Source organism: Tamandua tetradactyla, chromosome 12 (assembly GCF_023851605.1).
Source record: "Tamandua tetradactyla isolate mTamTet1 chromosome 12, mTamTet1.pri, whole genome shotgun sequence".
Taxonomy (NCBI): Eukaryota; Metazoa; Chordata; class Mammalia; order Pilosa; family Myrmecophagidae; genus Tamandua; species Tamandua tetradactyla.
Window position 1 is genome coordinate 36930729 of NC_135338.1, and position 12957 is coordinate 36943685.

General features: G+C 34.4%; 1 protein-coding gene across 2 annotated transcripts in view; it reads right to left on the minus strand.

Moving 5' to 3' along the window:
* SPTLC2 (serine palmitoyltransferase long chain base subunit 2) overlaps window positions 1-12957 on the minus strand; it is a 140163-nt gene that overhangs the window by 88971 nt on the left and 38235 nt on the right. For both annotated transcript variants that reach the window (XM_077123200.1, XM_077123201.1), the window contains exons 3-6: window positions 12380-12534; window positions 10693-10841; window positions 7231-7355; window positions 2654-2747 (exon numbers count right to left, since the gene is read on the minus strand). In XM_077123200.1, coding sequence (XP_076979315.1) covers window positions 2654-2747; window positions 7231-7355; window positions 10693-10841; window positions 12380-12534 — 523 coding nt within the window. The remainder of the gene's footprint in view (window positions 1-2653; window positions 2748-7230; window positions 7356-10692; window positions 10842-12379; window positions 12535-12957) is intronic.

Here is a 12957-nt window from a genome sequence, read left to right on the forward strand (position 1 = left end):
TGTGACTGTGAAAACCTTGTGTCTGATGCCCCAGGGTATGCACAGATGAATAAAAGAATAAGGATAACAAATAAATTAATAATGGGGGGTGCATAAAGTGTAAAAAATTGGATAGACTGAAATACTGGTGGTCAATGAGAGGGATGGGTAAGAGTATGGGATGTATGAGTATTTTCTTTTTTCTTCCTTTTTCTAGAGTGATGCACATGTTCTAAAAATGATCATGAAGATGAATACACAACTATGCAGTGATACTGTGAGCCACTGATTGTGTACAATGTATGGACTGTATATGTGCAAAAATTTCTCAACTAAAAAAATAGAGAGAGAGAGAGAGAGAGAGAGAGAGAGAGAGATGCCCTGAAATAAAGTCCTCCAGAAAAATTGAAAGCAGAACCAAAATCTATGCAGCATTAAATCTGGGGTGTATTCAACAGGAGTAAGAGACACCCTATCATAAAATCAGATTTTGCCTTCTCTATTGTTCATCATTGGAGGAAGGGGTTATAAATTATTATAATTTTTCTATTTCCATAAAAGGATCTTGTTAGAAAAGAGAATAAGGTAATAAAAACTATAACACAAATGCAAGATATCCAATGGTTGTGACTGTGTTTAGAACCTTCAGTCACACATAACAAGACACTGTGTATTACCTAACCAAGAGACAGAAGCTCCCCACAGCAGTGTGTCCTGATCTGAACCCTCCAATACTACTGCAGAGAGCAATGCGCACAATCAGCAGGAAACAAGTAAAAATGTACTAACTGTTTTTTAGTTTCCTATGTTTATATACAGAAAGGAAGAAGGGGAAAAAAACAAAACAAGCAATGACTCAAAAGTTTGGACAAAAGGAAGTATCTATCATAGAATGCTAGACTATAGTGTCCGCTTAGGAAAATAAATTCAACCTCTCATATTAGGACCCGAAAATTTCATGTCAATTAAAGATTTAAATAAAAACATATACCAGAAAATACCAGAAGTAAATATATGTGAATAAATTTATGATCTTAAAATGGAAAGGCATTACCCCAAACCCAAAGACGAAGTGTCATGACATAAAAATTTTAGTGACTCTGAACAGCAAAATATAAAAATCAAAGTTAAACATAAAACAAGGAAAAAATGCTGCAACACAAAAGACAAAGGATAAATAATATAAAGGACTCATGACCAGTAAAAAAAGAAAAAGAGAAACACTTTGAAAGTAGCAAATATTCAAAGAAACACAAATGCAATAAATTAAAAAGCTGCTCTATGCAAAGAAAAAAATCCACATAATTTTATAATCATAAGTAAAAATTATTTACTTATTACATTAGGAAAGATGTGAAATGATTCCTAATGCCCTCTGTTGGCTGGGGAATAGAAATAGTCACTGTTATATTGGTAAGAATGAAAATGTAGAAAAGCATAAAATACCCTTTAATCAAGGATCCCGAGACTACTAAGAAGTTATCACTAATCAGACCATTGTGCAAAAATGGGAGTATCATCCTGCTTTTAATAGGAAAATTTAGAAACAACCTTCATGTCTAAACTTAGAGGTTGATTAAATTATGGCACATCCAGCCACTGCCAGATAGGCATTAAAGAATAAGACAGAGTTATATATTGACAAATGATGTTCACAGTGTAATATAAAAAGAAAATAGCATGTCACATAGCAATGTTTAATAAGATTCCATTCACATAAAACAAAATACTATACATATCACTCTCATAGTAAAACATTTTAGACACAGACAAAAAGAAGGAAGTCATTAGCATCAGGAGGTGCAGATCTAATATTCTGGTGTATTCTTCTCAACTTTTGTCAATACATGTACACGGTTTAACAAATACAAAATATTAAACAGACAGGTTGATAACGTTTTCTCCCTAGAGGTGAAGTATTTTAACTACAAAAGTTATTCATTTATACTGTCAATGATTAATAATGCACAAAGATATTTCCATTTAGGAAGACAAATGTTTGGCTTGGTTTCATCTTTCTCTGTGCCTACATGGCATCTGTTCATATCTATATTTCAATGCTATCCATTTTATTGTTACTATTCACATTCACTATAAAGTCCCTTCATTAACCAGTGAGAAATCCTTGAGATCCAGAGACCATGATTAAATCATTGCTATATTCCTAGTGTTATATAAGACATATTACAGGTATTTAGCATGCATATATTGAACTTGTTGGCCTCCAGGATCTTGGAGCAGCTAGCAGAAAAAATGAAAAATCATGGAACTGTAACCCATACCTAACTTTAAAATCTGTTCTATAACTAATTGTTAAAATGCACTTGGAAATTAATCGCTTTTTTGTATATAGGGTGTATTTCACAATTAAATAAAAGTTTAAAAAATACATATATATATTAAACAAGCAATTCGTAAACAAGGAAAAAAAAAGTTGAAAGTCAAATAAAAAGAGAGCATTATATTTTGTGCCAAAAAATTTCCTAAACCTCTGCTTTTACTCCCATAGGGGAGAGAATAACTATTAAAAGATTGAATCAGAAGGACATTTTAAATGTGGCTATTTCAAGTTCATTTGTGTTTCCTATTATTAATATAATTAATGTTACCAACTACCACTGATCCAAAGAATATTAATCACTAAGGCCAGCTGTGAATTCCATGACAAACTCACTGTTGTGTTTGAAGATTCGAATGGTTGCTCCTGACAGTCTTGCTCCTAGAACCAATGATGCATGGTTCAATTCATCACTCAGAATCAGGCAACCCTGCAAAACCACACGCCAGTAAGATAAGAAACTGGTTTAATTACACAAATTACAAAATGCTAAAATCACTAATAATTATACCCTATTAAAAAATCTTGCATAACTGCAAAGCCATCAATTAAAAAGTCAACATGAATATACACAGACACACATTTATTTTGATAAAGAATACCTTAGAAACAAGCAAAATTCTAGCATTTTAATTTCATTTCTTCAGTACTGACTGACTTAAATATTCAGCTACATAGCAACAGGTTTTCATTTGTACCTACAATCTGATATATCAGATAGTCTTTATGAGGGTTTTGGGTTTCTTTGATTTGAGAGACTTCCATGAGTTTTGATATTATTTACTACATTATTTGTGGGAGTATGTGTTCAGGGAGATGGCAGATAAGAGGATAATGCCTGTGGAAATCATTCATTCTTCCTCTCATCACTAGCAATATCCAAAGTTCGGTGATGATTTGACTTAATATTATTAATCATTTAGCCAAATGACTTGTTAAAATTCCTGAACAAGTTTTACTCCAACATATAAACATGCATTTCCACCAAGGCAACAAGAAAAGGCTAGAGCTTTAGTTTTGTTTTCTTCTTACCATTCTTACTCTTTCACGTTTCATGGGGTCCATGCATCTATAAGATCTCAACTCATAAACAGTTTGCTGTCCAAACAAATGGCCTCCTCTACAGCGAGGCTCAAAATTTACTATGAATTTTAGTTATGGCATACCAAAAGTAATTCAGGATCATGGGGTTGTATGCACAATTATGTGATAATACTGTGGGTCAGTGATTATACTCTTTGGATGGTTTGTATGGTATATGAGTAAATATCAATTTTAAAAAAAGTAGTTCATGCCTGAAAATGTAGAGCTGTGTTCCAGTAGCCATGTCTCTTCATGATGATTGTATAATGATATAGCTTTCACAGACTGTGAAAACCTTGTGTCTGATGCTCCTTTTATCTACCTTGTCAACAGACGAGTAGAACATATGGAATAAAAATAAATAATGGGGGAACGAATGTTAACAAATTTAGTTTGAAATGCTAATGATCAATGAAAGGGAGAGGTAAGGGGCATGGTATGTATAAATTTTTTTTTCTGTTGTCTTTTTATTTCTTTTTCTGAATTGATGCAAACGTTCTAAGAAATGATCATGATGATGAATATGCAACTATGTGATGATATTATGAATTACTGATCATATATGTAGAACAGAATGTTCATATATTAAGAATGTTTGTTTCATTCTTGCAATTTTTTTTAATTTAAAAATCAATTTAAAGAAAAAAAAATAAAAAAATAAAAATAAAAAAAAGTAGTTCAAGGCTACCTGGCTTTTACCCAAACTTTTGCTAAAGGAAAGAATAGCTTTATCTGATCTGGTTAAGACATAGGTAAATCAGACTAAAGGGTAAAGGATGATATTGATTGTATATTAAAACTTCCCCTTCTGTGTGAGATCAAAGGAAAACATGTTTATTTGGTGTAAAATTTGTATTTTCAGTAGCATGATATCTAATTTAGTTTGTATGATCAGCTTATTCAAACACTGCAATCACATGGAACCTTGACTAGGGAGTGAGATCTTGTTGATTTGTACAGGTTAGTGTGATGCCCCTATATATCCCAGAGTAATGTGGGCAGAAGATAAAAAAGTATTTGCTAAGTTCCGTTAAGAGACTGGGTAAAAAAGTGAAAATATTAAACTTCCCTACCTAGGGAAGACCTGATATTCTCACCAGCACTGGGGACTACCAAATTGATGGGCCAGGCTCTTGATCTCGAGACTGCCCTTATGAAGTTTATCTGTACAAAGGAGAAGCTAAGCCCACTCATGATTATGCCTAAGAGTCATCCCCAGAGAAACTCTTTGTTCCTCAAATGTGGCCTCGCTCTCCAAACCAACTCTGCAGGTGAACTCACTGCCCTTCCCACCGCGTGGGACATGACTCCCAGGTATACAAATCTCCCTGGCAATGTGGGAAATGACTCCCAGATATGAGCCAGGTCCTGACATCAAGGATATGGCTTTCTTCTTGACCAAAAAGGGGAAGAAAAATGAAACAGATAAAGTTCCAGTGGCTTAGAGATTTCAAATAAGAAGTTGAGAGGTCATTCTGGAGTTTATCCTTATACAGATTGTAGGTGTCCCTTTTCAGGGAATATGCTGATCCTGTTGAACTGTAATCCAACAGCCTTGATTCTTGAAGATGACTGTGTAACTTTATAGCTTTTACAGTGTGACCATGTGATTGTGAAAACCTTGTGACTGACACTCCCTTTAGCCAGTGTATGGAAAGATGAGTAAGAAAATAAAGACAAAAAATTAAATAAATAATAGGGTGGGATGGGGGATGGGATGTTTTGGGTGTTCTTTTTTATTTTTATTCTTATTTCTATTTTGGGGGGAGAGTAATGTAAATGTTCAAAAACTGATTGTGATGATGAATGCTGTGATACTGTGAACCACTAATTGTACACTTTGGACAATTATATGGTATGTGAATATATAAGGTACCTCAATAAAATTGCATAAAAAAACACGAAAATCCCTGGTCTGCTAAGTTTGGGTTTAACTTGGTCATCTTTTCATACTTTCTTTAGAGTAGAAGCTTAGATGGTCTACTGAAATTTTTATTTCCTAATATAAGCAATTAATACTATAAATTTCCCTCTGAACACCGCATTGCATTAGTTTCATTCTATAAATTTTACTATATTGCATTCTCATTTAAGTAAAAATATTTTCTGTTTTCCTATGTGCTTTGTTCTCTGATCCACAGGTATTTAGAAATGTGTTGTTTAATTTTCATATATTCAGGGATTTTCCAAATATATTTTTGTTATCTGACTTCTGATTTAATTTTGTTGAAGTCAGAGAATTTTGCATAATTGCAGTTCTTCTACATTTTTTAAGATTTGTTCACTGATCCACAATGTTCTCTATCTTGGTAAATGTTTCGCTGCTATTAAGTGAAATGTTTCATAAGCATCAATTACATCAAGTTGGTTGACTGTTTTCTCAAGTGCTCTATATCCTTATTTTTTGTCTATTCTATTGAAAGAGGGGTGTTGACAACTATGTGATGATATTGTGAGCCACTGATTACACACCATGTATAGAATGTTTGCATGTTTGTTTGTTAAGGCTTACAACAAACATATTTCAAAAAAAAAAGTAAGAAAGAGGGGTGTTGAAATCCACAATAGTAATTCTGGATTTGTGTATTTCTTCTTTCAGTTTCATCAATTTTTGCCTCATGTACTTTGAAGGTCTGTTACTGGGTGTCTCCACATTTTAAGTTATGTCTTCTTGATGAATGAAATATCCTTCTTTAGCTCCAGAAATATTCTTTCTCCTGAAATATGTTTATATATTAATATAGTCATTCCAGCTTTCTTTTGATTAGTGTTTCCATACTGTATCTTCTTCTACTCTTTTTACTTTTAACCTACCTAGGTCTTCATATTTAAAGTGGAATTCTTGTGGACAGTTTATTTTTTTAATTCACTTTGACAGTCTTTGTCTTCTACTTAGAGTATATAGATCATTTTATATTTAATGTGATATCAATATAGATGGGATTGTAAATCTTGACAAACAATCAAACAATATAGATGGGTTTAAATCTCCTATACTTTATTTTTTGTTCTTTTCTTCCCTATTTGTCCTATTTGTTTCTTGCAAACCATCATTTGCATGGCTGAAAAGAACTCTAGAGTTAACCCAGTTCCACCACCTCATTTTACAAATAAGGAATCTTTGAGACTCAGAAAGTTTATGTGACACACTCAAAGTCACACACTAAGTTTGACTGTATGACCAACCTACCAACCAAAAAAAAAACTGCAGTCTCATGACTCATTAATCCACTGCCTTTCTAAATATACCATGCTAGTTCAATTTCTTTGATACATGTGTCAATGTTAAAACGGGGCTATATAACTTCAAAGGTCATTTGAACTGATAAAACCAATCTGCTAGAACATAATTTTCAAAGTCTTATCTTTTCTCTCTTGAACTGCCCCTTTACATGCTCTATCTGCAGAAAATAAAACATAAATACTATTTGCCTACATATCTCCTGAGCAACATACATTACAGTGAGAACAAGTACTAAGTTATGTATTTTCATATTTTTCTACTTAGGAAAAACAGCTGTTAATTTTCCAAACTAAACATTCTTTCTACTATAATGTTAGCTTCCTACAAGTCATTTATCATAGTTTTTACAAAAACAGGGAAATGAAAACAACAATAATCTAATAGAAGAGGGAGCAATCATGAGTTCTAGTAAGAATAATGCAACTGATATGTTTCCATCACATATACTTGTCTAGAAATTTATGACAGAAATATCTTTGAGTAAACCAATAAAGTTTACAATAGTTTTTGGCTTGTTCTGAATACTTATTAAAACAAAAGAAAACTTATACAAGGGAGTTTTCTTAAAAGACAGACTAAATCTTACTTTGCCAACAAGAGCGGGAATGTTCATTGAATTGGTTGCAAATCCCATGCCATATGCCATAGCAGCTTCTACTCCCAAGAACCTAGCCACAAGCTTTTCCAGTTCTTCATGCTTGTCCAGGTTTCCTGTGTGAAAAATTAATGAAGTCAGTATTACCAAATCTCAAGTTTAAGAATTACTTAGCACTTTATAAAAAGAAATCCATCAATACAGTGATATTGCCTAAATCCTTGGCTCTTTCTCCCAGTCATGCAAAGGTGGGGGCCCATTGTTTCAGTATTTCTTTTAATTCCTTTAAGTAGACATCTAATGAAGATCTATGATGTGCCAGGTAATCAAAAATGGAAAGGACATTTTGCTCAGGCCCTGCAGGGGCTACAGTTCAGGCCCTTTCTCCTTTACTCTGTCCCTCCTCTAGCTGCCCCCTCCTCCCAGTGGGAAGAGTATAAGGAAAAACTTGGCTGATCTCTTTGTCTTCAGTTCTTGAGTAAGCAAACTCTGAATCTTTGGAATTTCCTCTGATTGAGGAGTGTCTTTTCTTCTTCCAGGTGGGCCTAGAAAGCTCACTGGCTGATACACGACAGGAAGGTGCTAACTACACCTACAGTCTGAGGATGGAGGCTGGTCCCACCAGAAGATCAAACGTGAGATTAGGGAGTTGGGGCTTTGAGCCATGTCTTATCAGCCCATTTCCCCAACTTCTGAAGGATGGCTTGCAGATGTGAGTTCAACCAGTAGCATCAATCATGCCTCTGTAAGGAGACCTCATATAAACTTGAGATATGCAAAGATCAAATGAGCTTCCATGACTGAAAGAACAATTGCACTGTGCAAGAGGGTGACCTATTCTGAGGCCATGTGGAGAGGACACGGAAGCTTACATTTCAGACCCTCCCAGACTCTGTCCTATGCAACTCTTCTTTTGGCTTCTTATGTGCATCCTTTTACCATAATAAACCTATAATTGTACCTTAAGTATAGTGCTTTTAATTATTTCAGTGAGTTGTTCTAGTGAATTACTGAACTCAAGGGGGTGTGGGAATCTCCAAATTTGTAGCCAGTTGATCATAAGTGAAGATGGCCTGAGCACAACTGCTGCCTGAAGGTCAATTTTATAGAGGGTTGTCCTTATCCTGTGAGGTTAAACCTATCACTGAGTAGTTTTAAAACTCAGAATTGAATTAACTGAGTGACTGAGCAGTTTTTGCAGTTACTATAAAGGTTTTTTGGATAACCTTTAAACCTGCCATCTCCAGAATGCTGGCAACCAGGCTTATCACCCAAACAGGAGACTGAAGAACACTTTTCTGCAGAAAGTGAACTCCTCCAGAGAAAGGGACTAAAAATTATGACAAGAGAAGGTTCCCCAAGAAAAAGGCCATGAAACCAACCATTTATTCAGTCCTGTCTACATACAGAGCATTTTCAATAGACTTTACAGAGACTACTCCAAGAAATGACAGCAAGGATCAACAGATATTTGAGGAAAGTAACCAAAATGAAAGAGATACCAAAAAAGAGGGAACTCACAGGAAAAACAAAGACAATTAAAAAAGAAATGGAAAAAAAAAAAGGAAAAGAAAGAAAAAAGAACACAAGGAAAAACAAAGAAATAACAAGAGAAAATTCTAATATATCCTCACAGAGATAAAATCCTCACAAGACAACAGATTACTGTACTCACAAAATTAAAACCAGATGTGTTTAAAAAGGTAATTAATCACAGTACAAAACAGGGCTCTTGAAAATTAAAAACATGTTAGTAGAAATAAAAATTTTAGTGTTTGAAATAAAAGTTGAGCAAATCTCTGGGAAACACAAGAAAATGAAGAAAGAAAAAGGATTAAAACTAGGGGTTTATTAATAGGAGTTTTTGAAAAAGAGAACTGAGAAATGCTTAAGAATAAAGTGCCACAGAATGAAAGGACATGATTCTTTCACTTGTAAGGGTCCACCAAGCACTCACACAGCATAATTAATAAACCAAGGCACAAATGAAATTTCTTGAAGAAGTCAAGAGAAAGAGAAGGACTTTAAAAGTTTCAAGAGAAGGTAATACCCAGATACATTCCAGAGTATGGTAGGCAGGTAATTTTAAAGTACTGGCAAAATCCCTTGAGGGACTGGAGAAAAAATATGGAACTATTAAAATTTACCACCTGGGAAATCCCTGATACATCAGGGACTACCAAGTGAATAGGCCAAGCCTTTGATCTTGAGGCTTGTTCTTATAAACCTTATTTCTATAACGGAGAAGATAAACCTACCCATAATTATGCCTAAAAGTTACTTCCAGAGAACCTCTTTTGTTGCTCAGATGTGGCCTCTCTCTCTCTCTCTCTAAGCACAAATCTTCAAAAAATCATTACCCCCCCCCCCCACCGTGAGACATATTTCCAACATGGGACATGATACCTAGGGATGAGAGAGATGTCCAACCGCCCCCCCCCCCCCCGAGTTCAAGCCACCCAAGCAAAATATCACGTGTGAGTTGACGCTTTTACATAACTTTAGCCATAGCCACAACTAACTACAACCATATGAGGGACCCTGAGTGAGAACTACCCAACCACACTCATGTGTGAATTAAGACGCTTTTACATAACTCTAGCCATAAGCCACAACAGACTACAACAACATGACTGACCCTGAGTGAGAACTACCCAACATGCTCACCAATTCCTAGAATCATGAGAAATAATAATGATTTGTGTTTTAATTCAGTAAGTTTGGGGATGATTCACAGTGATAAATATTCTGATAAATATCAGAACTGATAACTTCCATAGTTATCAGTTCTCTGGAACAAAATGGAAAAATTTGAACTCTTTCTTTGAGCTAAAATCTTTTTATATAAACCTATTAATTCTTTACATTTTGTAGATTGTAATAATAATTAAAAGAGTTACCATTTATTAAATGTTTACTATGTTATAAGTGCTTTACATGAATTAGCTTATTTAAGTCTTCAAACAATCCTATAAAATAGGATTAGTTTCATTTTATCAGTACGGAAATAATTAACCCTCATCTGCCCATGGGCTGATTAAGTGGTATTAAGTGTTACTCTTATTAATCACTACTTCTACTTTCTAAATTCAATAAAGTCAAAACATTAAAGTTATAAAAGAAAAATAAAAAAAAGAAAAAGAAAAATACTTATGGAACACATTTTTAGAGACCTCTGAATATGTGATATATAGGAAAGGATAAATGTATCTTAAATTTTGTTGAAGGCACTGAGATTATCTATTACTTCAGGAAAAAAAAATTCCTTTAATCCAATCTAGTAACAGAATTTACAGACATTTTTAATACACCACAGCAACTCTGCCAATTCACCATACATGGTAAAGTGTGTGTTTGGATGCTTAACACTCTAGCTCAATATCAGTATTAGTCCCTCCTGAGTAAAAAAAAAAAAGGCAAGAATAGCAGCTAGCCAACACAGCCCACACTTACCAATTTCCTGCCGAGTGCTGCACACTCCAACTCCATAATCCTCTAGGACTTTGGCAGCTGCTTCTTTACATGATCCAGTATTCCGTGCAAATCCAAGATAGTTGTAGGAACCCATATTTATAACATCTTTAATTATATTCCCTGTGTACCTGTGTTTCAACAGTATAAAAATTGATGAAACTCATGAGCAAGTCAAATACTTCAATGTGATAGTAAAGGTACTGGTAATGCACAACACAGCACCATCTGAGAAGCAGAAAAACATGGGTCTAATGATAAGCTCAAATTCTCTATCGATGAGGACATGAGTGTTCTTATTTACCTTGTAAATAATAATATGAATCAGTATAACTGTTTTTTTGGAGCTCAGTATGGCAATACTCATCCATTAAAAGATGTATGGTATGGACAGATGAGTAAAACATCTCATGTTTATGGTTTAAAAAATAAATAAATAATAGGGGAAACAAATGTTAAAATAAAAAAAAATTTTTTAAAAGATGTAGATACTCTTTGACTCAGCAATTCCCATACAAGTGTGAAAGCTACATGCAAAATGATCCCTTAAGAGCCACTGCACAATTTGCCACATCCCTTCCCCAAGCACAGTGACCAGTGAGACATTCCACCCTAGTGGAAGCTCAGTCAGCCAGAAACCCCAAGTGAGAACAACTTGGATCAGAGTCCCCACCAATCTAAGATGGACAAGTAGTGTGAACAAAAAATAAATTGTTGTTTTAACTTCCTGAAATTTTAGGGCTGTTAACCCAGTAAAATCCAGCCCAATCTGCTATACCATGATATTTTCGACTATAGAACACTATGCAGCCACTACAAATAATGAACTTGTTCTGAATATGCACACGAGAAGAATGCTACCAAATATACTGGCAAGTGAAACAGAAAGTTTTAAAATAATTTGTTAATATGATTCCATTTTGGGTATCAAAAATCTACCTATGTGAGACCCCAAGAGACAAATTACTCACACCCTACAGAAAACAGCTAGAAGAATAACACACAACAAATTGATAACAACGGTCCCTTTAGGGCGCAAAGGAGAATTTGTAGAGGAACAGGGGTTGATTGCCATGTTGTCTATCTGTACTATTTGTCTCTCTCTTTTAAAATAATGACAGTGTAATCATGTAATATTTGTGTAGTCTAAACAGTAAAATAAAATTTTAAGAACATAACAAGTTTTCTAAACCATCTACCCATTTAAGTAGAAATATTCCATATATCTTTGACTCATTTGGAGAATTCAAAATATCCTGAAAAAAAATTCAGACACTTGATTCTGATAAGTGGCATATAGAAAGGATAGTTTTACATTATTATGATTAATTTTTTTTCTATGTGGGCAGGTACCAGGAATTGAATCCAGGTCTCTGGCATGGCAGGCAAGAACTTTGCCCGCAGAGCCACTGTGGCCTGCCCTCATTATTATTTTTTTTAATAAGTAAAGGTTTATTCTCATCCATAATCTAACACAATTATCAAATGTAATAGAAAAAATGTATTTTAGAAATCTCAATAACAATGAATAATATGCAAAGAAACTTATCATGTTGTAGTTTACTCTCAGCTGCTACTCATTTTCAGAGAATATTCAATTTGCAATAAACATTTTCTCAACATTTTTTTTCATTCTTGTCAATAAATAATTTCCCCAACCAAGACTCACTTGAATGACCAGTTATAATCATCAGACTGTCTCTCCATGATGTCCACCCTGGCTCCAGGCACACTACAAATTGGGCGATTCCAGTTGTCTCTAATCCTCATGTAGAGATTTCTTGTATAGAAATTTTCAAAGTCCTGATACAATGACACAAAGTCCTGCCAACAAATGGTGAAATACTATAAATTGAGTTATTTAAAATATTTCTTTTTACAACTTCCTTTTCATATTCTCAGAGCACCTGAGAATACAAGTGTGCTGGTTTGAAAGTGTTGTGTACCCTCAAAAAAGCCATGTCCATTAATCCTGATTCAATATTGTAGGGTGGGAAGCTGTGATTAGATTATTTCCATGGGGACTGATCCACTCAATTGTGGACATGACCTTTTGGTTAAATTATTTCATGGCAATACAAGGTGCCCAATTGTGGGTGTGGTCTTTTTTTTTCTTTTCCCAAAGAGAAAAAGTTTATTACTACATGTGTAGCAGGAGAATAGATAGCCTATTAGCCCAATATCTGTCTCCCCAAGTTTAGGGGGTTCAAGGTTTTTAAGGATTTTAGCAAGGGGAGATGAGGTCAT